Here is a 27,955-nt window from a genome sequence, read left to right as displayed (position 1 = left end):
CGCAGGGACCAGATGAAGGACCACACACGAGACAGGGGAGGCTTCCTTAGTCAGGGTCCCTGAGTCACTGCATGGAGCAGGGTTTCCCACCAGTATGCAGCAACTGTGGACTATAAACGAGAAATCAACTTTTGCTGTTGAATTAAGCCAGGAGACGGTGGGGTTAATTCATTACTTTTGCATGACCCAACCTATCCTAGTGACACAGAACCTTTTCAGAACAGATTGCTAATGACTCCCCATACAGTGTTCTCAAGAATACTCTGCATCTGCATGAATAGTCATCTACCCTGTTTCTTCAAGCTGCTTGCTTGCTTGTTTCCAGGTGGTCTAGACCATCACAAACATGCCAGGCTTCCTGGTTCACGGTGCTCCAGTGAGGCTGTGCGTGGGCCTTGCGTGTGTCCTGTCCCTTTGGAACACAGGTGGGTCCGGTCGGAGTTTGAGAAGTGTCTGTTCTTTATAAATGCTGGCAGCAGCTAACATTTCAAGTCAGAATCCTAAATGAGCTTGATCGAAATGGCAATAGTCGTCTCCATTATTCTGGTTTTGTCCCTGAACTTTTTGCAGTTGAGTGTCACTTACACAACAGTCATCTTCACCTCCACTGTTACCATTCTTGTCCAAACCATCATCTTCACTTTCCTGCTTCTCGTCTTGTTTCTCCATGATCTGTCCTCCACTCACCAGCCTGCCCGATCTTTTCATAAATCTTAGTAGGTCACCTTCCAGTGCCTCCCTCATTTCTACCCTCTTCCCAAATTACCCAATGGCTTCCTACTTCTTTTTGGATAGTGTCCTCAGCCCTTTACGTGTTCTACATGACCCTGCCCACCTGGCCATGGCCACTTCCTACAGCACCCCCCGCCTCGTTCTCTGTGTTCTGTCACTGTGGGCCTCTCACACTTCCTTCAAGTCACACTCTTGCCCATCCCAGACCCTGGGCACATGCTAGCTGTACGCTGAGTAACCCCTCAGCCAGTTAACCTACTCAAATACTGTTCAACCCACAGACCTCAGCTGAACGTCACCTCCTGGGGAGAGCTTTCAGATCGCTGAGGTTAGAGCAGGGTCCCTGTTATACACCCACAAAGTGCCCTTCAGAGTATCTAGCCTTGTTTGTAATAGTATCCCGGGTCTTCATTTCCTTGATGTCTGCCTTCCCGAGCAGAATATGAGCTCCGTGAGGATGGAGTCCACGTCCATTTCTCACCGTACTGCCTTGGTGTCTAACACACGCAGTGCCTGCTCAAGTCCAGCTGCTGAATTACATTATCAGTTGCTAGTACCATTACAGGTTGCCAATACATATTGGATGACTGGACGAATGAACAAACTATGTATGGGATTTTCAGCAAGGTGCTTCACCATTCCCTAATTTTCTCTCTTTAACATGAGTATTTTGGATTAGTTCTTTCTAAGGTCATGTCTGGGTTATAATTGTTCTGGTGAAAACTTCCTTTATTTTAGTGACTGCTATTAAAGAAGAAGCCAAGAAGGAAAACATGATGACCTTCTTACCTGCAACAGGTAAATGGGCAGGCGTTCCTCCCCTGCTCACACTGTCTTGGGTGAACTCCTTGGCTTCTCCGAGCCTCACTTTCTTTACCTGTAGAAGGGGGATGGTATCTACGTCTCAAGCTCTCACAGTCGTAGTTACTGTTTCTATGGGTTGGTCATTGCATTAGGGTTCATGGAATTCCTGGATTTTCATGATCTTATTTTATCCACAAAGACCTTGACATTCTATCAGCAATGGAAGAGTTCATAATGGGAGGTATTGTTATATGCCATCATCACCTTTGTAACAATTTCATCTTTCTTTGCCCCCCCCCCCCCACTTTTTCGATTGGTCTGGAATGGGCGGGCAGCAAGGCAGGAACGCGTTCCAATGTAAAGGACACTGAGGATTCAGGGGCAGGGCTTCTGCTCCCAGCTTTTCGCTAAACACGCAGAATCATTTTTTTGCATGCTTTTGCTTTTGGGACGTGAGACGGAATTACTCTGTACTTTAAAACTTTTATTTATTTTTAATTCATACATTTACGTGGTCCACAGTGCAACTGGCACAAAGCGTATGAAGTTAAAATGGCTCCCAGCCCACCACTGCCCTGCCCCATAGGACACCAGTTACACTGATTTCTTGTGCCTACGGAGAGTAATTTTCAATAAATATTTTCTCTGCTTGAGCCTCCAATTTTCTCCTCTTTAAATGCTAACAATTCTGCTCTACAGGGGAGCAAAGGATGAAAGGCAATACAAACACGAAGCGTGAATAAGTACGGAAAGTGCCAATACCTTCTATTTTAAAGATACTACAATGGTGGTCTTTTTACCCAAAAAGAGAATAATTTTAGGTGCTCTGTCTGGAAATTTATTTGAAAAATGCTTCTGTATAGCATCCTGTTCAAAAATACCTGCTTCAGGGCTGTTTAATTTACACTTCAAATTTTATTATCAAAATCTGCCCACAGGTTTGTAATTATAAAAATGGAGTGGTGGAAACAATTTTTTCTGGGAAAAAAATGGTGTTTAAGAAAAGCTCCCAATGAGGAAGATGGCACACAGCCCGTCATCTAGCTCGACGGGCACAGCCACACTGCAGGCCCAGTAGCCTCTAGCCTCCCAGTAGCCCGGGGATCCTGAACCCAGACGACCCTAGTCCCTCACCTGCACGGAGGACTCTGGCCAGGGCACTAGCAAGGGTGCTCAGTGCCCCCCCAGAGACCTCAGTGTGGCTGCTCTAGCCTGGACTGCGCAGGCGGAGTGCCACTCAGAGCCCCTGAGAGGGGAGAGTGAACACTCCCACCCCAGGGCACAGCTTGTTTGCAGCGTCAGCCCTGCTGCTTGTCCATAAATGCGTGTCTCAGACTCCCTTCTGTTGTAGCCAGCACCCCCACAGCCACACTGTAGAGGAGGGGATCCATGGCCCCCACCTACCTCTAACCCCAAAGCTCCAATATTTAACCCAAAAGCCTGGTAATCTGTGAAAGGCCAAACTGATTGGGCTTGACTCTCAACAGGGTGCTGGAAAAGCAGGGCGCGGCCACCTGAGTGTGTCCACTCACAGCTGAATGGATCGAGGAAGTGTGGTATTTACACACTGTGGGATAGTATCCAGCTATTCAGCCCTAACAAGACCACCCAGCCATGTGCAACAGTGTGGGTGGTCCTGGAGGACATTATGCTAAGTGAAATAAGGAAGACACAGAAGGACAAATACTGCATGACGTCACTTATATGTGGGATCTAAAATAGACTCACAGAAGCAGAAAGAAGGGAACTGCCCTGGGTTTGGGGAGGGGGAAGCAAGCCACTGGCCAGATGTGGGAATTAGGAACATCCCTTCCCTTTTCTGGGCCTCGATTTCCTCACCCTTCAGAGGGACTACTGGAGAAGGTGACTTGTCAGGATGTCATAAGTTGTGTGAGGCTGTGCTTCCATGATGTTGTTTTATTCACAAGAACCTGTATTTCAGCGGGAAATAAAGAAGTTAAGAAGGAGAAGGCCGGCGCTTTCCTCGGTGCAACAGGTAACTGGCAGCCTTAAACACTGATGGTGACACTGTAACTAGGGAAGATGTTTTCAGCCTCTGGGTCTTGGCTTGTCCATCTATAAAATGGGTATAAGGCACATTCCCCATGGGAATGCAACATGAAAAATAATCATTGCAATTATAATAGTAACAAATGCTGTAGGAGTAAACAGCCTCTCGTCCAAACAGTGAGTCTTTCAGGTCTCGACTTCCCGTCCTTCCATGGGAGCCTTTGACCAGGTGGGGTGCCCCAGTAGAGGCGGCCACAGCCTTCCATGCTTCCCTGTTCGACGCTCCTCACATGCAGGTCCTCAGGACTCTGCTTCCTCCTTCCCGAGCCACAGACAGGAAGCCCTCGGAGGAGGAGACCTGGTCCTTTTCCTTGACCTCTGTACAGCCAGCACCTAGGACTCTACTTGGTTCTTGGTGGGTGTTTGTTGAATGAATGAAGAACGGCAGAATGCCTTTGGCATTTAAGAATTTCCTTTGACATTTTATTCTTCGACACCATGAACTTTGCCGAGCGGGCAAGTGGCCTGATATTTCAGAAAGGCTGCTGCTCTGTAGCTCTAGGAAATGGGTCCTGACCCCTTCATTACCCCTCAGTTGTGCAAATTTAGGCCAGTTGTTTTTCTTCTCCGAGCTTGGTTTCCTAACTTACTGAAGGGGCGGGGTGCATTAGCCCCTGGATTGGAGTCACCTGGCCTATTTGTGAAGATGTGCATTTCAAGGCCACAGGCAGCCCAGGGACACTGGAATCTCCAGCAGGGACTTGGACTCTGCTTTTTCACATGGTCCCTCACGATTCTCATGGTCACTGGCCTATGGACCACACAGTAGAGGTCTCCCAGGCTCCTCCAGTGATGTGGGGCTTGAGGAATGGGGGGAGGCTCCCATTTCTCTCCTGAAGCCTTTTCTCTTCCCAGAGTCTTGTCTTAGAGGAGAGGGGAGGCAGGAAAGGGCGTTGCTTTCTGGATACGATAATGAGTTCCCGACCCCACCCAGGGCTCCATGGGAATTCCCCCACATCTCCGGACCCCACTCCACCCCCAAGAGAGACAACGGCATCTCTCCAACCTTCACATTGCTTTACCCACGTGCTTATGTGAACATTAAGTAAAAGCTGTCGCCAAAGCTTCAGGGAGGAGCTGGGAGAAGGCAGATTTTAACCCAGCAGCCTCTCTCCACCCAGCTGCACACTACCAATGAGTGACTGATTGACTGATCCACTGGTTTTAGTCCTGATATCTGGGTCACATCCCAGATGTATTCAACACAGACCTCTGAGGATGGAACCCAAGCACCGGCTTGTGGTCTGAAAAAATATATATCTTTCCAGGGATGCCAGTGCCTAGCAAGGTCTGAGCACCTCTGTCAAACAGGCGGCGATTTCCAAATCCAGAGTCCGGGCCATTCCCTTGGGCTTCCGTATACGTGTAGAAGCATGTCCCCCAGCCTCTCTCCGGGGCGGGGACAAAGCATTCCCTCAAATAAGCATTCCTCCGCTGCACCCAGACTTCCCCTCTCTACTCTAACTTGTCCCAGTGTACTCTGCTGGCTGTCCCCTGCTGAGGACATGAGCTGCCTTTCCTCTTCCCACTCCTGGTGCCCAGCATGAGGGACAACAGGGTGGAGGGTGGGGAGTTCAGAAAATATCCAAAGCGGAAGCACATCTATCTGCCCAGATGTTGGAAACCGGGCCCTTTCTCTTCCAGAGCTGCCTGCAAGGTCGGTCGATCTGTCGGCACTCAACCTGACGCAGGTGGTGAACGGGATGCTGAGCAGAGCTCTGAAAGGTAACCTTTTCTTCAAAGCACAGTCCGGGCCCAGTCGGGTCTCAGGCCAGCTTCACTTCTAGACCCTCTGGGACCTGGGTCAGACATGCCAGGCCTCCACACCCCAGCACCTCCATGGTCAGAGTGGAGACTGTGCTGTCTGCCCGACTCACGCCCAGAGTGAAGAAGTGGGCTCGCCAGCACTTTGAGAGCGAGCTGTGCTCCAAGCAGGGCGCAGGCACCGGCATTTCTGAGCAGAGCTGGCTTGAGAGAGAGCTGCTGGAGCCTGGGGAGGAGGGGTCAGGGAGCCTGGCCAAGGCATGTGTTTCTGCATTTTTTTAATTTGCTTGTATTTGATTTTATTATTTTCAGGTTTTGTCATTTTTGGTAGTTATTTTATTATGCGTTCATTGTACTATTAATTTCTCTTATCTGTTTATATATTTCCTACTTACTTGTTCTTATGAGCAGGCATTTGCCTGTTTCCTTCTTTCAATATCGTTGGCAGAGAGCAAGAAATTCTTCTCCCTGCTGAGCATCACTTCCTACAGCTCCTTCGCCTTCCACAAGGTTTCTGTGGCCATTTACAACAGTAAGCGCCTCTGGGCGGCCACGGTGGTGGGTGGTGGGCAGTGGGTGGGCGGGCACAGGCCATGTGCCAGGACTGCTGTGTGGGCTGCTTCTCTTCCCAGTTTCCCACCTGAAGACGGTGGACCCGGCCAAGTTCCCCACGCGGCACTGCTACTGTGTGAACAATCGGACCAATGACCTGTCAGGTGGGAGGGATGGCCCACGAAGCTCGCTGCTCTCCTGACGTTGCTTATGCTCTTCTAGAGAAGTCTGAACCAATTTTTTCTTCTTAGAGCATGATACAGAAATGAAGAAATATCTATTATGCTTAAATAATTTGTCCCAGAAAGTTCTTGTTTTCTTCCCCCAGAGAAAGTTATGCCTGCACAGAGCAGCAAGAACATGATGTCTGTGCAGCATTATTTTAATAGCAAAATCCGAGAACATGCTAAGTACCTGTCCTTAGGAAAATGGTCCAACAGTCCACAGTATAAACCTCTGGAAACAATCAGAGATGATACAAGTGAATGGGGGTGGCCAGGTTTGGCCTCCATATGGAAAAATTGCCATGACATTCTTAATTAGAAAAAGGAGTTACAAAATAATGTGCAGAACACAATGTCACCACTGAAAAAATCGGTGGGTGCCCACATACATATGTGGGCACCAGGTGGGCGGGCAAGTACCCTGAGAAGAGGGCGGGAGTGCGTGTTCTGAAGTGGAGAAGTACTGAGTAGGGGGGGTCTTGTATTATCTGATGTTTTAATGAGTTATTCATGTATTAGTTTTCTAATTGAAAGTTGGAAGTATTACATGGTCCTTATGTTTAGACAAGCCTTAAAAATAGACTGAAAACTACTCTCTTGCCACTAATTCCTTCATTCCATGATTCTTTATTGAGCTCGAGACACTCTTCTGGGGGGTGGGGGTGCCACACTGAGCAAAGAGGGCACCCCCTGCTCCCACGGAACTTAGGTTCCATAGGAGGGACAGAAAGTAGAGGACTAAAGTGCAAACACACCGTACGTTGGCTGATAGTGTGGCCGTGAGGACAATAAAACAGGGACATGGTGAGCAGGGACATGGTAGTGGCAGGGCTGCTGCGTGTGGTCAGGGAAGTCTTCTCTAATGAGATGACGATTCAGGGGTGACCTGTGGGAAGTGGGGAGACAGCCCTGTGATACCTGGGGACAGAGCGTTTCAGGCAAAATCCCAGGCAGCAGAGTGAGAACTGGAGAGGCCCGTGTGCTGCCGCAGGCCAGAGCAGATGGTCACGGGAAATGAGCTAGGAATTGACGCGTGAGACTGGAAGGGCGTTGCAGATCACATACAAGTGTGTAGGGGGACGAGGGGTGAGGGCACATGTCGGAAAAGCCACTAGGCAACAATGGGCCCTACACAGCTCTTTGGGGTTAGCAGAGAGGGGTCTGGGGAAACAGGGCAATGGAGGAGAGAGGGGATTAAAATGGTGGATCCCAAAGTGTTCTGCCTGCCTGAAATTAAGAGTTTTTAAAAAATAATTAGTGGTATTTCTGTCTATGATTGTTAATATTCCTCAAATTGCTGAACCGAATCCAACTTGTAAAACTGCTCTGAAATATCCAAGTACGATCACCTCTCCCCATCAAGTCTCTGAAGTTGAAACCAAGTCTCAGAAATGGACACCTCCTCAATCTGTCCTACAGATTTCACGGCCCTGCTGGTGGACTTCATTGGAAACTCGACCAGCTACCTGACAGAGATTTTTAAGTCGACCTCCATCCTCTCAGGTGCGTCTATCTCAAAAACCCTTGGCAAATACGAGATCTGGCATCCGTCACGGAGGGTATCAGAGCCAGTGGAATAGCCCAACCCTGCCACAGGCCAGGCTGCCAGGAACATCAGTGTGTAAGTTCTCTTTAGACAATCAGTGTGCCCAGTTTCAGCCACCAGTATCCGAAGGTTCCATCTGCCCATCAGAGCTGTTCCTGGTGTGCAAACCAGAAGAAGAATCCAGGGCTCAAAGCTGGGGGAAACTGAGTCAGCCTCAAGAAGTCAGTGTCTGTGGGTCAGCTGTGTTCCCATTTTAAAGATGAGATAACTGAGGTTCAGAGAGGTCGGCTGCTTTGCTCAAGGTTGTTCAGAATTCAGATTTAGATCTATACGGAGCCTAAGCCCATGTCTGATGGACAACTTAGAGAGACGTTCCTCATTTATAAGGTGACCTCATATAACCTGCAGGCAACTGACATTCCCCCGGGAACCCACTTTGCAAAGCACAGATGTATTTAACAGCCCAACACTCGGTTTCACCAGAAGGACAGTTTGCTCTGCAATGGAGAAACTCTTGTTTTAGGGGAGGGGAGACAGAGAGAAATAATGATAATAGAGATCATCTGGCTTCAGGGAGTCTTCCAAGGGCTTACCACATACTCCCTCTCTGGATCCTCACTACACCCTTGCCAGGGCACTGCCATACTGACCTCCAATTCCTCCTCACTTGACGAGTGAGGAAACTGTCTCTGTCTCTTTGGGACAGAGACATTGGGGAACCTGCCCAAGATCATTCTGCCGAGACAGAACTCTAACCCAGGCGATCTGGGTCTGAAGTTCATGCTCTTGGTGACTATGCAATTCATATAATAATAGTAGCAACTTAGCAACAACAGTAATTATTATGACTCGTCACTGAGCTTTTCTATCTGTCCCACATTGAACATAGAGCTTCACACACATCTTATTGGATCGTCACAGCCATCTGACAAGGGACGTGACCATACGTCCATGTCCCAAAGGGAAAAATACAATGGGGGACTCAGAAGCTTTAAGACTTTTGAAGGTCTGGTAGGGTGTCTGCACCCTCCCTGACCTCTGGCAGCACCCAGGACAGCCTGCCGCCATCAAGGACACCTGGACTCATTTAGCAGAAGGACTGGCCCTTTGCACTGCGTGGGATAGAGACTACAAATCACTTCACACCTGTCAAGTCAGCTTTGGCCACCAAATGAGTTTTGGTAACCAAAATAACACAATGCCTTCCACCTTACAGAGATTTGGGAATTTGGAAATTGTGAATAAAAGACTTTAGGATTAAAATGTTCACCATTTTAAAGATGGGTAAACCGAGTCCTAGAGAAGTCAAGTAGTTCACTCTTGCTCACGTAGCTGGGAGGTGGCTGGCCGATGTTGTGAGTGAGGAAGCTGACCCCAGAATCTGTGCCCTTAGCCATGGCATTACACTGCAGCCCAGCCCCCAGAGTGCCCAGATGATCAAGGCTGACTTCCAAGTAAAAAGTTAGCTTTACTTCCTGACAGCATCCTGAGCTAGGCACTTCCAGCTTAACTTTCATTTCGACCAAAGCCTTCACAGCTGCAGACCCAGGGCTAAGTCTGGCTGTGCGCTCCTGTCTTACAGTGAGTCAGACCAATGAATCCGACTGCATCTTCGTCTGCGTGATGACCGGAAAGTCGGGTGAGCCCCCCGCCAGTCTTTGACAAGCTCTCTGGGCTCAGAGTTAAGCACGCCCACTCTCCCACATGCCCAGGACTGAACCTGCGGGCGGGGTTTTTGCAGGAAGGAACCTTTCTGACTTCTGGGAGGTGGCAGAGGAGTCTCCAGTTGTCAATTACACATTCACCAGCAGCCTGTCTGGTGTCCCAGGTGAGCGTGAACCTCCTGAACTCCTGCTCTGGAGTCTCCAGGCCAGGGTCGCTCCAAGCAAACTGAAGGCTGGAGGCTGCCCGCAAGTATTTTATTTAGCTCTGCTGTGTTAAAATTGGAGGATCCTGCCATTTAAAAAATGTTTGAATATATATATATATATATGTATATACACATATACACATATATATATACATATATATATGTATATATGTATGTGTATATATATGTATATATATACATATATATATATTTGCAAAAGATCGGGGAACTTTGGATCCTCTCCTCAGCCACAGCAACAAGCTACTTGTGTTGAGTAGCTACTGCCCCCATTGATTCCCCCTAGTAGGCCGGACACCTTTCTCCTGTTTTTTCGTAGTCCTCTCTGCTCCCTATTGCCTTGTACTTTTTTCCTGACAACTCTGCATTCTGTTCACTGTGCTTCTACATGGCTTTTTCAGAGACTGATATTTTGGATTGATTTGTCATTCAAGGAGAAACCCTCTTTTTGGTGACAATTGGTGCTGGTCCAAGTAAGGCTTGAATCGCTGTGTTCTAAATATTTTCTGTGTGAGGGATGAGCTTCCAGTGACACAACACTTCCTTACATCCAAAGTGACGAATGCTTTCAAGCTGTCATTGACTGTCTCCTTGAATGTGCAGCTACCAGGGGCACAGCTGTGGCTTCCAACCTCACACCCACTAGCCAGCAAATGCTACCACGGACAAGCCCTCCACACATAGCCCAGAGCACCAGCAGGTCTGCTCTGAGAACCTCTCCCAGGACAGAGACGACGCGTCCTTCACAGGGAGAGCAGACTGTGAACACAGACAGCCTGCCCGAACTTCTCGCCAAGGCCACGGCCACGCTGGGCAGCATCTCTTCCACCCTCCCGGGGTTGGGTAAGAGGCTTTCTCACCCTTTCATCTCCTGTCCCGTTTTGCCCTCCTGTTCCCTCTAGGCTCACCCAAGTAAGTGAAATCCTTCCCCTTTCCCTCTCTTTACTGACACCTTTCTTCTTCAGTCTCCCTTAAATAAGACATCAACACGAACCAGTATGGTTCCACAGGACAAGCCAAGACAAGTGTCATTGACATACATCCTTCTGACATTCATTTGTATCATTTTTTAAATTTTGAAATAGTTTTACAGTCACAAGAAGTTGCAAGTACAGTACAGAGAGTTTCCTAGGGCCCTTCACCCAGCATCTTCCAATGAAAATATCTTACATACTTTACTATATTGTAGTAGAAAAAGGGTATTTTTGTTTCAGCAAAGCATTCAGCAATGTCTCTCCTGACATTCACACGAAAGGGTGAAACGAACTCAACAGTTCATGGCAGGGGTAGGTCAGTTTGTAGCTGGCTGGATAATGGTGCCAAGAATACGTGCATGACAATGCCAGCGTGAAAAGCTACCGCTCATGGTGGGCCAGGAGGTTCCTCCTTCCCCACCATCTCTGAGGACATGATCAGTGGTGTTTTTACTGAAGACATAAAAGGCATGCTTACTGACTTGGAAATTAGATACAATTGGGCTAGCTCTTTTGGTAAGAGTCAGGACTGTCTCAGTGAGCCCCAGCCATGGACCAGAATCATCAGAATTCATTCACTCATTCATTCACTTATCAAGACATGTATTTAATATCAGACACCAGGGTAGCTGTTAACAACACAACTCTGTCCATGTCCCCTTTCCTTCCTGAGCTCAGAGACCAGGGAAAGAGACATAGGCAAGTAAACAGGTAGTTATAATCCTGCCTACACAGAGTTATTATCCTGGAGAGCCCAGAGAGGGGGCTTCCCTGTGGAGGTAAGAATTGATAAGAATTAGGCAGCAGGCCTAGAAGAAGACATATGCAGTAAAATCTCAGACATTTCTTGCAGCAATATTTTTTTCTGATATATCTCCTGGGGCAAGAGAAACAGAAGAAAAAATAAACAAATGGGATTACATCAAACTATAACATTTTTGCACAGCAAAGGAAATCATCAACAAAATGAAAAGACAAACCACTGAATGGGAGAACACACTTGCTGATACATCTGATAAGAGGTTAATATCCAAAGAATTTATAAAACACAACACCAAAAAAACAAAACAGACAATCCAATTAAAAAATGAGCAAAGCACTTGAACAGATACTTCTCCAAAGAGGACAATACAAATGGCCAATAGATATATGGAAAGATGCTCAACATCACTGATCATCAGAGAATTGCCAATTAAAACCACAGCGAGATACCACCTCACACCTGTCAGAAAGGCCATCACTAATAAATCAACAAACAAGTGCTGGCGAGAATGTGGGGAAAGGGGAACCCTTCTTCTCTATTGGTGGGAATGCAGACTGGCGCAGCCACTGTGGAAAACAGTATGAAGGTATCTCAGAAAGTTAAAAATAGAACTGCCTCGCGACCCAGCAACTCCACTTCTGAGAGTTTATTGGAAGAAACCTGAAACACCAATTCAAAACAGCAAAAGCACCCCACGTTCACTGCAGCATTATTTATAATGAAGATCTGGAAGCGGCCCCAGTGCCCCTCGGTGGATGAGTGGGTACAAAGCTGTGGTGCGTTTACACAGTGGAATACTACACAGCTATAAAAAGAAAGAAGTCTTTTGCAGAGGCGTGGATGGACCAACAGAGTGTTATGCTGGGCGGAGTGAGCCAGCCAGAGGCAGACAGGCAGGTGTCGTGTGATTTCGCTTTTATGTGGAACCTAACGAACAGAATAAACTAACAAAACAGAGGCTCATACTTACAGAAAACAGACTGACAGCTGACAGTTGTCAAAGGGGAGCGGAGAGAGGGGCTGGGTGAAAAAGGTGAAGGGATTAACCAAAAAAATAAAATAAAATAAAACAGAAAATCTTCATAGACACAGACTAGCACGGTGATTACCAGGGGAAAGGGGATTTGGGGAGGTAGGAGAGCGTAAAGGGGGCATAAATAGTGATGAAAAGAGCCTTGACTTGGGGTGGTCGATATGTGGAAGATATATTACAGAATTGTACACCTGAAACCTGTATCTTATTGACCAATGTAACCTAAATAAATTCAATAACAAATTAAAACACATGCACGCGCACACTTATTACATTAGAATCCCCTAAATCTGATGACATGCAGATACACAACTGGACGATAACAGGACAGGCACTTACTGGTCCAGACAACAACACAACATGCAGCCATTACGGCCAGAGGCTGCTTCTGAGCGAGACCCGTGGTGACAAGCAGCTACTCTCGCGAGAGGGAGTTTGCTGGCCAGGTACTCTCGCGAGAGTAGCTGCCTCTCGCGAGAGGCAGCTACAGGGGGCTGGACTAATAAAGGGGGAAATACAATAAGGTTTCCAATGGGGAAAAAAGAAGAGGCAACAGGGACCCAAGAATAAGGAGAAGGATTCAACTTCATTACATAGAAATGTCCTTCGTACAATAGCCAGCATCCAGACACACGCGATTAGAAAGCTTTACGGGATAAGCAAGACGTGATTGCTAAACGGCAAGAGAAGAGACAGAATGCCCAGCGAGATTCCTGACAGAAGTGCTGGTTTTATGTAAAAAAAACAAAAACAAAAAAAAACAAAAACAACTACAGAACTTTAATGAAAGTATAAAAGAATATGTAAATCAATGAAACAGTACAGCATTTTCTGGAAAAGATATCCGAATATTTCGACGATGGCAACTGTTCTCAACTTAACTTAGAGGTTTAAAATTTCCAAGGGGATTGGATTTGCAAAACTCGAAAAAATGAATTTTAATTCTCACCATGGGAATGAAGAAGGGAGACTCCAGCTGTGCTTTAAAAGACCAACGAAGGAGGAGTTGTCTTAATAACGGTCCTGCAATACTGCAGGGTATTATTATCATCATCTCCATTTCAATGAAAAAACCAGAAAGAGTTCAGTAACTTGTGCCAAAGTTTACAATGTGGAAGAAGTAGGAGCAGGATTTACCCCCCAGGTCTCTCACCTCAAACCCCGTAACCTTTCCACTGCGCCACAGGATTGGAAGTCACATCGCAAAAGCCCACTCTCCCCAAAATACACACCCCAGCTGATCGCTTAGGTGTCCCAGGGATTTGGAGAATTATTTTAAAGTTGGTAGTTAGGAAAATATTGTTTAGTTTGGTCCCTTTATACCAGTTCTTGGTAGCATTTAAGTCCCTAGATTGTTTGTATTAAACATGCACATTGCATTTGACCCTATAGTTACATTCCGGTGCCTTATCAATTTTATATCCGAATCTAAGTGGTGAAGCATATAAATGCCCTGTTACTGTCGCTTGTGCAGCTACCAGGAGGGTGACAGCCAACAGGCAGGCCTGGGCTTCCAGACTGCCTGTGCCCTGGGCTCAGACCACCCATGAGGAAGCACCTGGAGGGCCTCCCTGGAAACCGCTTCCCTCCGGAGCAGTGTCGCCTGCAGAGGCCCAGCAGAGTGCGCAGACCGGGACCTTAGGGAGCCTTCCTGGGCCTCCTGCTAGGACGCAGGGCAGCCTGTCCCAGGCCAGCCCAACCTCAGGTAAGAGAGGATGTTCTTTCCCAAGTCCCCCGCTTCTAAACTACATTTAGCCTCTGTTTTTAAAAACCTTTTCTAAATTTTTGAACTATAATACACATAACACAATTACAAATTACAGCGCAAATGCTCTCTTCTCCTTTTCTTTACCACATCTCTTCCTTCCCACCTTTGAGGGAAGGAAGGAAAACTCCCACCTCACAGGAATTTCTCACCCCACCTCTTTTATGCGCCCTCTTGCCAGTTTTTTCTCCCCCTCCCCTTTTCACCGTCCATTAACCAAGAGACCACAAGAAGCTAGCATTGCTCTCTTCAGATAATTCAACTGCTTTTCTGGCATAGTATTACTATACATTAAAGTTATTCTATTATGATATATACGTCATGTACATGCAGTATAATACAGCATATACATCAATTACATATGTAAATATAATTAGAGTAATAGTATGTAATATATAATATGTAATATGTAATATGGGGAAGGGTTGGGCTCTTAAAGGCACTTAAAAATTATCAAGTGTGATTCCAACTCTAATATGTATATGTATTTATGTGTGTGTGCATGTGTGTGTAATAAAAATACAGAGATAATAGAACACAAAACCAAATAGGCTGAAAAGAAATTCAGAATATATTAACCTGGACTCTATCTGGGAAGTAGATAAGATTTTTACTTTTCTTCACTCCAAAGCTATGAATTTTCCATACTTTCTAACCCTATAATTATACAAAAATGTTTTTTTTATTTTAAAAATCACTTCCTCTGATCCTGCAGCCAGAGGGCCTCCTGCCACACTGCTCCCCAGTCAATAGACAGTACCAGTTATCATTCCTGGGCTGTCAATGTCCCTGAACTTGAGCCCTCTCCCCTGTGGACAACACTCTCCTCAAGGACCTGTGTCCTTCATCTCCAGTTCCCCTGAAACACAGTAGGCTCTCTTTAAGAGTTTTTGAATTTCTGAAATTTCTTAAGAAACGGAGGGGAAGGAGTAGATGAATTTTTATGGGCATAAACACAAAGCCTGGGCTTTATGCTAATAAAGTCGATTACACAAACAGACCTGGAAAAACAAATGTGATGGCCTTCATTGGTGAATGACACAACTGCATGGGGACAAAGAAGGACTAACATGCTTGGGCCCGGCCAGCTGGGTGGCAGCAGCCAGCACAGCCTACGAGCGCTGGTCTGTATTTCTGACACAGCGTGTTGAAGGCCTCACTCGGCTGAGGCTCTGTGTCCTGATGAAGTTCTCTCCATCTCTCTGAGTCTTGGTTTTGTCATCTTTGAAACAGAGGAGGTTCTTCTTCAGGTGCCGCTTCCTGTAAGGAGGCTGCTTGGCTGGTTTATCCAAAGGCCAGAATCTTGACAGCAAGGGTCATGGCCCTGTGGCTGTTAAACCAGGACTTTGTGACAGAAAGGATGAGCCCTTGCTCCACCATGAAGAGTGCAGGCCACTTATAGGGTGGGGATGGAGTGCGTGTGTACCCAAGACTCAGGTGAATGAAAAGCGTGTCACCTTCCCTTTGCCCGGAAACACTGGTGCTTGGACCCTGCTTGGGCGGCACCGGGACACACCCAGCAGTGCCCGGCATTAGTGGATCTCCTGTGGCACTAGCACACTTGGTTGCAGTTACTGCTGGGACTTGCCTCCCCTGTGGGACCTGTTTCTCACTTAATTCTGCATCCTCAGTGCTCTGCCTGGAACCCAGCTTGATAACCAACATGGGATGCACAGGGCAGGACTATGGCCTGGGGCCTCTGCTCCCCATCAGGCACCCTGAGAAGTGCAGGCTTACCTCTGTCTCGTCTCCTTCCAGGAACATTCACCCCTGGCACACAGACTTCAAGTCCGACCAAGGCCCCGGCCCCCAGGTACCCAGAGACAGGTAAGAATATACGCTGGAAAAAGCAACACAACACCACAATCAGGAGACACAGCTGTGGGGCAGGGGTGCAGTGGGCTGGGGGTGCCAGAAGGCAGACTAAGCTGGTGATTGTACTTTACTGGTTCTAGCAGGAGAAGTGAGCCTTGCTGTCTGTTACGTTGCCCTCTGGTCTTGGATAAATCACTTCCTCTCTCTTGGCCACAATTTTCCTATAGGTTGCAAAAATGCTTTACCCTTAAGGTGCTATGACTCTCTGCTTGTATGTATAACCTAAGGCCATTTCATTTGGATTTTCTGAGGTCATTCTTGCTCATTGCAGGTGATTTCCTGTGGCCATTTACCCTTGGAGAAGAGCCAGCCCTGGTCCTTGGACTCCACCAAGTTCAAGTTTCAAGTACGTACCAGCACCCTGTCACTCCTGTTGCTTTTGTTTGTTTTGGACGAGATTGCGCAGTATAATAAAAATAGGTTTGTTTGATTAACTCAGAGTCTGACTGCTGGGACTCAAATCCTAGGTCTCCCATTTACTGGTAAGGTGGCTCCCAGCACCCAGCTTCCAGAATTCAGTGCCATGGGCTGTAGAGCAAGAATACCAATTGCATGGGCACTGAACGTGTCCTTTTTCCCCCACAGGGTTTTGTCTGAAGTGAGATAATGTGGGTGGAAGTGATTTGGAACTAAAGAGCTCCGTGTAATTTAATTCAGTCAACCTGTATTAAGTGAATGCCTGTTGAGAATGTGTTGTGTGCTTTGTGGATAAAAGTTGTTTTTCTCATGAGCGTGTTGTTAGCAGAAGGAGAAGGAGGGGTGCTGAATGACTCCAAATCCCAATGCCCATTTTCTGGGTGCAGTTTATTTTTTTTCTATTTTAAAGGACACCCTGCCTTCCCCATCCTTGCATGTGTTCCTGAAATTCTAGAGGAATCGCTTTCCCAAGCCTGGATCTGGGTCATCAGAGGCTCAGGGTGCCCCATTTCTGTAGTTTGGGCTGCATTTTCCCAGTTTTTAGATGTCTCACTCTCCTCCCTTCTGTTTCCATAAGGGAGAAACTGACATGAAGTGAGGTCTTCAAAGCTGGATGGGCCCTCAGGCCCCTCCCAGGCCTGGATGCCTTTCTATCCTGCTTTCCCCAATGTCCCCCGACCATCCAGTCGTGTGTCAACAGGCATTATTAAATCGCTGGAGCCTGCACACAGCCTCCCTTTTCATATCACCACAGATCTGCCTCCACCCACTCTCAGCTGCAGCGAGAGGGCCTTGTAGACACAAAGACACGATTATGCTACCGTCCGAAATGATAGCCCTTCCTTCCCCCAGGGATTCTAAAGAAACCCAGCCGCGGTGCAGATGGCAGAGGTCGTCAGACTGACTTTGAGAAAACGAGTTTTCTGATCCGTGTCTTTGCTGTTATGTGCCGTTGAGTTGGCTCTGACTCCTGGCAACCCCGTGAATGAGCGATGGCCACGCATCCTGCCCTGGTGGCCTACTCCACTCCTGCAGACGCATGCTGATGGAGTCGGGCCAGCTCCTATTTGGTCATCCTCTTTTCCAGCTGCCTTCAATTTTTCCCAGCATTACTGTCTTTTCCAAAGAACCCTGCCTTCCTAACCCCAACCCTAAACTTACCTGTACCTATATGAGTATATCTTTATTTGAATCTATATCTATATGTGTATATTTACTTATACAGCTCCATCCATCCATCTAATGGGAAATATAAATATAAAATAAGGAGTTCTGGCATCTTTCAGTAAATGTTCTGCCCATTCACAAACACAGTATGCCACAAAATTTTTAGCATTCACGCATTCTTTCACTCAATAAATATTTATTGGGCTCCAAAACTGTGTGCCAGGCACTGAGTTATGCCTATTTTTATGTTTTCTGTGCAATGATTCTTCACAATAGATAATGTGATCTTCATTAAGCAATTTGAGTGAGTCCTACATATTAAAAGTGACTCAGTTTTGAGCCCAGCTCTATCTAAACCCAAAGCCCATTCAATATTCAAGATCCTTGTTAATATTTACTCCTCGGTGAAACTGTCTCTGGTTTCCTCCAGGAGCTGGATCCCCACGTTTCCTCCCACCTGTCTCTCAGACCTGCAGCTTTACTGGGCAGCAGCGAAGCAACACCATGTCTACCTGCCTGTCTCAGAGCCACCTGAGATCAGGGGCAAGACTCTATTCACTTAGCATAGTATCAATTAAAGGGAAGATGGCTGTTGCGTTTGTGTTGATTTGAGGGGTCTAGGACTGTGACTGTGTCTTCTAGGGTGTCCTCGGCAGCTCCTCAGAGAGGGGGCCGTGACAACTGTCCCTGTCACCCTGACCATCCAGAAGCTCAACCCTTGCCTGATGGAGCTGTGCCGATTTTTCCAGCAATGCCTCTGCGTGAGCCAGAGGAGGGACCCCAGGATGCAGGCCATGAGGTAAGCTGGGCTCCAGGTTGCTTTCCTGGTATTTACATGCGTCCTCTTCTGCATGGCTTCTCTGTAGGCCAGAGGTAGCCAGGCCTTACCTAATCCACAGACAGGTGACAGGGGTCCCTCAGGGAATAAGACTCTCTGCCGATTTCTTCACTAGACCGTCACCTTCTGGAGAGCCAGGATGGAACCTCATTCACTCTGGGTCCCCAGAACCAAGAGCAGAGCCTGACACAGCAAGTATGGTGGGGTCACTGTGTCCCATCTGGTGGAATGGTAACAGAGGACTCTGAGTGGCTCTTCAACCCAAATGCCCAGAGCCTGGTGCAACTGGCGGGAAGGTAACAATCAGAGGATGTGTCCATCTAGATGGCAGCTCTTTCATAACCCCTGGCAGTCATTTTCAGGCCATATGAGAAGGTTGATAAGAAGGAAATGAAAAGGCAGACCTCATCTTCTATTAGGAAGGTCTGGGCGTGGGCACTTTCCTGCTCTGGAATGCTGGTACGTGAGTCTGTCTTCCGGATCCTTACTCATGTCACACATCCTTATTCTTGGCTATAAACTCAGAACTGAACAACATGGATCGAGGGTCCTGCCCCATGGTATAAGGCCAGTCTCTCAGATCTTCAATGTTATTGTCAAAGTCTACCCATTTTATCCTTCAGCTTTTCCAGTCTCCATTCACCACTGGCTCTAAGCCTCAAGTTCAGGTTTGCAGCTTTTCTCCATCCCTGCTTTCTGGTCTGGGTCTTGGGTCCCTTAATGACTGTGGCTGTTTCCTCCACCCAAAAAGGGAAATAAGCAAGATCCACAGACCCAAGGGTGTTAGCAAGCAAGGTGGAGGCATTCCGTTCATGTAGAAGGGTAGCGGCATTCTTGCCACATTGCCAGATTGGTGTGAGGGCGAGCTGAAATGGAATCACCTGTTCATCGTTCCTGCACGGTCGCCTGGGAGGCTGCACGCAGCAGTTGCTGATTGATGAAGATACGCGTGTGGTTGTTGGCGTCTTGCACCCTTATCCACTCTCGTAGCCGAGTTTGAACCCCACCTCCAGCATCCTAGAAATGTAGTAGACAAATACCCAGCGGCCATGTTAGCGGTCGACCATGCTTGATATGTCAAAGGTCTGAGATGTCCTGTTGAGAGTCCCAGGTCACACACTCACCTCCAAACTAGCCCTGGCGATGGTCATCATACACTTGACTCTCAGGTCCACTCTGCGTTTTCTCCAGTCTGCTCCTCAAGGCGGTGGAGGGGCAGGCATGCTGACTGGTGCATTCCACCTGTCCCAGGAAACCTTTGCAGCCCGCCCCTGCAAGTTCATTCGGTGGGAGATCCTGGCAGGAGATGGGAGGACAGCAGAGGGAAGAGGCCAAGGATTTTCTCCCCCGTTACTTCTACACTAAACAATATTGCCATTTCAGTTTTTTCTAACCTTTTTAGCATCCTTCTAACCCCTTTATAACTAATTCCCAGTGTTAAATTCCCTCTCTAGAACCACTTGGGTTCTGTTTTTTCCTAGCTGGGTCCTGACCCACTTGGGTCTTTACTGCCCAGTTACAGAACAGGAGTGCACTCCAGCGTGGAGCGGCTCCCTGGGTTAAAATCCAGCTCGCCCCCTGGAAAGCAATGTGTCCTTGGGCAAACCCACTTACCTCTGAGCCTCAGTGTTAAACTGAGGGTGATAGACCTGGGGAATCTGTACAGCTGACTTGCTTGCGTGGTTAGTGCTCCCCAGAGTGAGCTAGAATCACAGCATGATGCAGAGGGAAGAGAAATTGGGGAAGGTTGGGCTCACCCTCCTCCCATTTCAGGTGAGGGATTGAGAGGGAAGTGGATTCCGAGTCCACAGTGAGCGGGCCATGTGGCCGGCCCTGCAAGCCCTTCCTCCTGTCGATATAATTGGTGCCGTCTTCCCATGGCCCTTTGAAGCGGTTGTGCGGGCACCAGCCAAGGGCAGGATGTTATTTTGCAGAATATTTCGCTGCATCTTTAACCGTCATGCCCTGTACGCTCTCTCCATCTCACACACACAAAAATAAATGGACATCATCATTTACTGAGCACCTATCACAAGCCTGGCTCTGTTCAGGAATTTTGCAAAAGTTCTCTCGTTTAATCCTCCAAAGTGTAGGTCCTGTTACTGCCTTTCCTTTAGAGATGAAGAAGCTGAGGCCCAGAGAATCAGGAAATCAGCCCAAGTTACGCACCCTCGTGAGCAGTGATGAGAGGACGAAAAAGAAGCCTCTGTGACTCTGAAGTGTACGCTTTTTCCTGCTCATTCTGCACCTCCCCTCCCACACCCTGTAAAGATGGAGGGGGGTCTTTGCTGTGAAGAATTGTCCAGTGTGACTTTTTAAATTTCCTCTTGTCTTCCAACAGCAACAGAGAGTAGTGATGGCTCTCTCCTCTGCTTTAACGTTTCAGGTTCTGTCTTGACTCCTACGCCTGGTTTCTGAAGAATGCCACGTACATCTGTCAGAAGGCGAAGAGGGTGCCCCACTCTCCCAGTGAGTACGCAGAGTGGCTATGTTGGGACTCGGCAGGAAAATGCGTCTGTGAAAAGGGTGCAGAACTCCGAGGGACTTTTATGCCTGAGTCAGGGTCCAATGCTCGTCCAGTCATCATGAATCTAGACGAAAAGAGCCTAGGGTATCACAGAGTCCCCTTCGCCTAACAGTTCGATGTTAGCAACAAGGTGTTTAAAAAATGAAAGCAGGAGGCAGACAGAACTAGCACTGTCATTTTCCATGTGTGACTTTGTCCTTCCTGAGTCTCACCTGAGCTAGAAACACAAATAAGCAACAGAGAATCAAATGGAAGATGATGCCCACAGAGATGCTCCAATTCCTGACCAAAGCTAGTGTGGACAAGTAATTCAAGCAACAGAGGCAGCGTGAGTTGCTGGAAGTGGGGTCTGTGGTCCCTCTCCACTCGTCCCCATGGCATCAAAGCCCATGTGCCCTCGGAGATGCCCAGCGCTGGCTTGTTTTCCTCCCCCTCCTCCAGACACAGGGGCTGACGTAGTCTATCGGGGCCTAAAACTAACACGTGGCCATTTCATTGTGCCATCCACCCAGCCTCTCTGGTCAAGGGACTCAGCCCTTCTAAAACCATGGTACAGTTTTGAGCTCTGAAGAATGACTCCTCACTGTAACCCAGGTATAAGCCAGGTGCTCACTCACATGGCCCAGACCTGGCCACGTTTCACACAAACAAACAGTTCAGCTACCAGCTCCTTCCCTGTGGCCCTTACGGAACAACAAATGAACGCCATGACAACACTTCCTAGAGACTCCTCTTCTTATTCTTTTGCTGCCCGTGATTTCTTACCTCCCACAGCTACCACCCCAGAGCCTTTATCTGAGCTTCGTTTCCCAACTTACCACTCAATAACTCTCCTAAAATCGAGCTTCCTGGTTCCCTCCTTGGTGTCCAGATGCATCCTCGGTTTATTTTCATTTCTTTTTGCCTCATACTTTCTTTCCTCTGAAACACATTCCCTTATTTCATTTAAAAATATTTTAATTAATTGACTAGAGAGAGAGGGAGGGAGAGAAACATCAACTTGTTCCAATCATTTACGCCTTCATTGGTTGATTCTTGCATGTGTTGTGACCAGGGATCGAACCTGCAACCTTGGCATTTGGGGACAACAATTTAAGCAACTGAGCTGCTACCCAGCCAGGGACTCGTTCCCTTATTTCTCATGCAGATCTACCCTCTCACTTCTCCTGTCTTCTCTTCCTACCATCATCCTTCTTTTTTTCTTGCAACACAGAAGCCAGGCCTTGGGGGTGGGGCATAGGATGTTCAGCAGTCAGAGAACTCCCTTTGCCTGGTATAGGTAGAAGGACTGAGAAATCTTGCCAACTACTCATGATTCAGTAGCTCTTCTTTTATTCTTCTCACATTAAAATCACCACACAAACAACATAGTACATTTACTGAATGACACTGTAATGAGTTTAGATTGGTTTTTTGTGAACTGGGGAGATGATGCAGGTACAGCTGGGTATTAGAAAACAGCACTGAACAGAGCATGGAAAAACGAAGGCTGCTTTCGACTTGACTCTGCCGCTACCTGGCGAGGGGGATCCTGCACCAGTTCTTCCTCACCGTGCAAGTGGAAGGAACAGGGCCTGGGGTGCTCCCTGTTCCGAGGACTGCCCATACCTGCCCTCCGAAAGAGCCTGGTGCGGTCCGAACTAATAATGCTTTGGTGGTACTTCCTTCTCAGTACTTGAGCTCCCTCTTCTTCTTTTTTTCAGCCTTAAAACAAAGATGCCTTGAGAATATCTGCAAGTCTGTGTGAGGCCTTGATAAACACAATGAGACCTAACAATAAATTGGGCAGCATCGCTTCACCCTGGCCCCAGCTCAAGTTGGCTGCACTTGCAGAATCCACCAAGCTTCAGCTAGATTATCAGCTCATTGAAAGCAGTTCTTTTTGGAAGTAGCGTTTCTTTCTCTCCTGTGAATCTGTGGAAGAGAGTGAAGGTGAACGGCCACATGTTAAAAGACTCACAGGTACGAGTCATGCCAACTCTCCTGCCTGCCCGAGGTCATAGAAACCTAATACCTGTGCTCAAGAAACTCCCGTGATGCTTGCAGCAATTCTGAGACTCGAGACACAACAGAAGGGGACACACGGGCACAAACAAGCCAGTCTGGGCCCTGGGCTGACACAGTGCAGGGTGTGAGTTGAACCTGGGACCTGAGGAAGACAACAAAAACTAAATGAGGAAACCGAGCCTGTACCCTGGAGAGATTTACGTGGGGTTTCTCTACACAACCAATTCAGACTTGGCTATGTACCACTAATCAGACCTGCAGTACCATGGCACCCAGACGACCTTCCAAACCCCAGAGTTGGTGGTGGTGGAAACCTTCCCTCAGGAGGAGGTGGAGAGAGCTGTTTATGCTGATGTCTCACCTTGATTCCTCATCTGTGATTGGGGGTCCCCATCAGTACCCTCGGCTTCAACGATGCACAAACAGGGCTCACAGAACTCAGAACAGTTGCTGTATTCACATTTTCCATTTATGCAGCAAAAGAACACGGATTAAGATCAAGAAAGGGAACAGGTGTAGACGGAAGGCTCTCCTGGAGCCCAGGCACCAGCTTCCAGTTGTCCTCTCCTAGCGGAGTTTCACTGACAGGATGTAGTCTCCCTGCAGTGATGTGTGACCATGTGTACGGAACAGCCTTGGCCAGAAAACTCCTCCGAGCCACAGGTGCTGGGTTTTTATTGGGGGTCAGCCCTGTCGGTGTGAAGGGCCCACGTGGCTGACCTTGGTTACTCAGCCTCCAGCTGCTATACAGGTCAGGCTGACACGGTGTGGCCCAAGGTCCCCACGACAAATCACACAGTCAGCGTAGCTTCTCTGGTGGGGCCCAGAGTTCCTGTGTGTCTGAGTGCACACATGGCTGCATCTTCCCATTTCTGCCTGCGAGTTCTGGTGCACACACGGCTATGTCTTCTTGTTTCTGAGCAGGAAACAGGAAACTTGTGTGTGGGTGGTGTGTAAGTGAGAATCCAGGTGCTGTCCTGATGCCATTTGCAATTTTGAACTCTCACGCAGCAGCCTTTTCTCTCTCATGTTCTGGTAAGACCTTCACTCTCACCCTATTCCACCTGCAGAGAAGAGAAAGGCCGAAGCCCCAGGGATGTCACAGGCCCGCGGTTCTCACTCAGGGGTTATTTGAACCCTAAAGGATGTTTGGCAATTTCTAGAGACAGTTTAGCTTGTCACAACCTGGGGAGGGAGACTGCTGCCAGCATCTGGTGGGTAAAGGGCTAGGATGCCACTAAATGCCCCGTGACAACAGGCGGCCCCCACAACAAACTGTCACAGGGCCCGATGTCCATAGTGGCGAGGCTGAAATACCCTGTTGGAGACTAGGGGGAGAAAGCGAGCCTTCACAAATCCCGTGAAATGTCTGGAGCCACATAACGGTGCAGCGTGTTATTATGCCTCGGCGTGGAGTGGGAGTCCCGCTCTGAAAACGCTGGAGGGACGGACTTTGCTCCTGGGGCCGTAATGCCCATCGAGTTAACGGTTTTGGAGACGGCGTGTCTTCTGTGCTGGTGAGGGAGGACTGGGGCAGCGCAGCTTCATTCCCCAATGCACGTGGGGTACTGGACAACACTTGGTGATCTATAAACAAAAGCTTCAGTGCACAGGGACAACGGACGATTCAGGGAAACCCTTCAGTGGCCTCCATCAAGGCTCACTCTCCCCAGGTTCCACCGCTGTCCAGGAAGCCGAGGGGACCAAACGACTCCCGGGGTTCGCAGCCAGGCCAGCCTCTGAGCTGCAGATGGTCCCATCACACACGCACTGGAACAGACGCCTCAACCACGATGCCCCCACTTGTCCTCCTGGTAAATGGAGCTGAGGTCCCCTCCTGCTGCTGCAGGGATGGCATGGACAAAACCTTACAAAAACATTCGTGCTGTGGGATTGACACCTGCGTGTTCTGTGAAAGGACGCCATTTTCACGCGGGCTGTGGAGAGAAGAGGAGGGACTACGATCCGGTGGGCCCCCTACCATTCCACACACTTTACCTGACTCTCTCATTCTCCCCCTGGGAGGGGCACTGTCCCCGTGTAACGGACTCGGGACTGGTACTGAGCGTCACTGCTAATGAGTAACGAGACCTGGCACCAGAACGGAAGATGTCTGATTATGAAGCCCCAGGTCTCCCCACCCCAGAACTGGGACAGAAAATCCCTGAAGGAGAGAGGCATCCAATTCCCAGGCCTGAGGCCAAGAAGGTGGACCGGTCAGCCCAGAGATCTCGCTGGAGAATTAACTAGACCAGACAAAGGCAGCCCTCTTTCCCTTCGGGAGAGCCTGTGTGGCTTTCAGCTGTCTTTCATCCCCCAGGACGACCCCGAGACAAAACCCCTGGGCCTCCAAGCCTTTGAGGTGCGGTGGGGGTGCAGAACAGGGAGCCCTTGTTCTCTAATTAGAGCCTGGGTCTCCCTGAGGCTCAAAACGGGGCCTCACAATGGAGCCTGCTCCTGCTCGTAGCCACAGCTTTCTGAAGCCTCCTCCCCCGCAGAGGCAGCCCACCTGCCAGTGTGCATGAAAGGCTGTCCTGTCGAGGAGAGAGGGGGCGGGGTCACATGACCAAGGGTCTTTCCTTGGGGTATAAAGGACTCAGCATCCATCTTGGTTAAAGCTGAGGACCCTACATCCAACTGCGTTCCAGTGGAACCTGCACGGTAGGCACCCCTTCTCCTGATGGGGTGGGGAGCCGAAAAGAGAGGGCAGGACAGAGGGAGGGGGCAAGGATGGAGTGAAGGGAAGGACAGGGAGGGAGAACAAGGGTAGAAATGAGTGAAAGAAGTGAGGGAGTTGGGAGAGAGGGAGGGACAGAGAGAGGAAGGGAAGGGAGGAGGAATGGACAGAGAAAGAAGGAGAGAGGGGATGCTCTGAGACCTGGCTACAACTCTAGGATGTATCTAGAAACCCAAGGCCCTTGTGCAAGGAGAGGCAATGCCAGAAAAATGACACTGGGTGCCTTTACCTGGGAAAACATCACCAGTGGGGCTCCTGTGGACCTGTGTGGGCCAGTGACTCTCCCCAGGGTGCCTGTGTGGAAACAGAGTCATCACTAATGATGGCCAGCCTTACTGAGCATGGTACCCCAGCCCCCATGTTCAAGGATTGCCCAATTTAACCCTCATGACGCCCTGATGGAGAGCCAGCCCGTGGGAATTTTACTGCCCATAAAGTGAGTTCCAGGCAGCCTCAGTGCCTAGCGAGGGCCCTCAAGGGAAAGGCAGAGCCTGAGCCCCCCAATTCCACCGCACCCCAGGTCTGCCCAGCTAGAAAGGCCTTGCTCTCAGGCAGTGCCTGCACTGTGTCAGGTCGGTCATCAGGCAGAGCTTGGTGAACCAGGGCCCCAGTGTATGTGGGACTTGGGGACCCCTCAGCCCCACAGGACAGCACTGCCCACCCTGAGCCCCACCCAGGGCCACTGACAGCCCAGTAGCTTCCTTAGGCAAATGAGGACAAGGAGGTCCTTCCTCCAGGTGGATACAGCCCCACCCCCGAGGGCCCCTGACTTGACCAACAGAAGGCACTAGATTTCAGCAGCTGCTCGTGGCCGTCTCTCCCCCAGACCCTAATGTCCCCAACAGGGGTGTCCCTCGCCACTGCTCAGGACTGCACCCGCATTTCCCTTTTCTTAGCTCTTAGCTGGGGATTGTCAACCACAGGGTCACAGTACGGCCCAGAGAGCGGCAGGCCACCCTGAGGGGCCTCCCAAGCAAGTGTCACCCAGAATGGTACTAGTTCAGTGCAGTATGGCTAGGCTGCTGCTTTGGGATTGGATGGTCAGCGTGGCAGTGCAGGGTGACACCTGTGGATGGGAGATCTCAGCTCGAACGCTGCGTCTGGGGCGCCATGGTGCCCCTACCGTGGCGCCTCTTCACAAAGGCAGCCTTGGCCAGCTACTGGACCTCTCCGAGCCTCAGTTTCCCACCTAGAAAGTGGGGCATGAGATCGTCAAGGTTCTAGGTTTCTTCACCAGCTGGCACAGGGAGAAAGCTTGGTGCAGCACCCGGCACAAAGAAGAGCCCGATGAATGAAAGGGGGTGTTTAAAGAAACAGGGTTTGAACTACTTTGTTTCTGTGTGGGAAAATATGCATAACATGAGACTGACCATTGTAGGCACTTTTAAGCGTACATCTCAGTGGCAGTAAGCACACTCACACGGCTGTGCAACCGTCCCCAGCATCCACCTCCAGGCCTTTTCCATCCTCCCGAATGAGACTCTGTGCCATCCAGCATGAACTCCCCACTCTCCCTCCCCATGACCTATTTAAAAAAAAAAAACATATTAGAGCTGAGGCAAGGGTACGTCTGTAATAAGGTTACTTTTCCTCATTTGCATTCTAATAAATATATACCTGAAAATCCAATAAACGTATTTGCAATTCTAATAAACACTACCCCCAGCCTGTCTTCTCTGAGCATCGGGACAAACCAGGGGAATGTCCCCTGAAATGAGAGTCTCATGAGAAAGAAAAAACCATAGGCACTGTGCTGAACTGACCACCTCCCCCACGTCGCCCACCAGGGGCTTCAACGTCCGCAAGGAATGGGGGGTTTTCTTGTAAGAACTGCTATCCATTGAACCTTTACTGAGTGCCAGACATGGCGGTTGTCATTGCGAACGTTTTTTGAGCCATTTCTGTCCATCAGGCTCTGCTGTAAATGTCCTGCTTAGATTCACTCATTCCTTTCTCACGACGAACTACTAGGGTGGTGCCTTCGTTATAATGAGCCCCGGACGTGAGAAGGGGGATATTTCCCCCCTAAATCACCATTCTCTGGGCCCGATGACCTCCTTAGTGAAATGGGAGTTTGGACTCAATGATTCTAGTGCTTCTCCTGAGCTCAGACAGCCCGGCTTCCCTCACTGTGTGCTGGTAACAAGATGAAGCCAGACTCAGGAAGTACAAGCTAGGGACATCAGCCTCAGGCAGGTGGGTGTAGCTTCAGTGGGGTCTTCTGAAAGGCCACCGGCTGCTCACCCGTGCACAGGCTTTCCAGGGCATGTCA

At 48.8% G+C, this 27,955-nt stretch overlaps 1 protein-coding gene across 1 annotated transcript; it reads left to right on the top strand.

The window, feature by feature from the left end:
• Positions 1–346: 346 nt before the first annotated feature.
• On the top strand, positions 347–22,863 carry HHLA1 (HHLA1 neighbor of OC90). Its single transcript, XM_037049018.1, has 17 exons — positions 347–425; positions 1,471–1,530; positions 3,056–3,058; positions 3,479–3,532; positions 5,251–5,331; positions 5,819–5,902; positions 6,003–6,086; positions 7,566–7,649; positions 9,275–9,331; positions 9,434–9,526; positions 10,184–10,423; positions 13,825–14,055; positions 15,874–15,942; positions 16,262–16,336; positions 18,217–18,373; positions 20,799–20,881; positions 22,643–22,863. Exons 1-17 carry the CDS (start codon positions 347–349, stop codon positions 22,684–22,686), a joined length of 1,578 nt encoding a protein of 525 aa, XP_036904913.1. The 3' UTR covers positions 22,687–22,863.
• The last annotated feature ends 5,092 nt before the right edge of the window (positions 22,864–27,955 follow it).

Source organism: Sturnira hondurensis, unplaced genomic scaffold (genome assembly GCF_014824575.4).
Source record: "Sturnira hondurensis isolate 20B ecotype Veracruz unplaced genomic scaffold, ASM1482457v3 Scaffold0006413, whole genome shotgun sequence".
NCBI classification, from domain to species: domain Eukaryota; kingdom Metazoa; phylum Chordata; class Mammalia; order Chiroptera; family Phyllostomidae; genus Sturnira; species Sturnira hondurensis.
The sequence above is the reverse complement of the archived record's forward strand: the minus strand, read 5'-3'. Positions and strand labels throughout refer to the sequence as shown.

Coding starts and splice junctions, on each gene's coding strand:
- HHLA1 (XM_037049018.1), top strand. CDS start 347: ATGCCAGGCTTCCTGGTTCACGGTGCTCCAGTGAGGCTGTGCGTGGGC. Junction 14,056..15,873: donor CCAGGCCAGCCCAACCTCAG/GTAAGAGAGGAT, acceptor GTCTCCTTCCAG/GAACATTCACCCCTGGCACA. Junction 15,943..16,261: donor CCCCAGGTACCCAGAGACAG/GTAAGAATATAC, acceptor TGCTCATTGCAG/GTGATTTCCTGTGGCCATTT.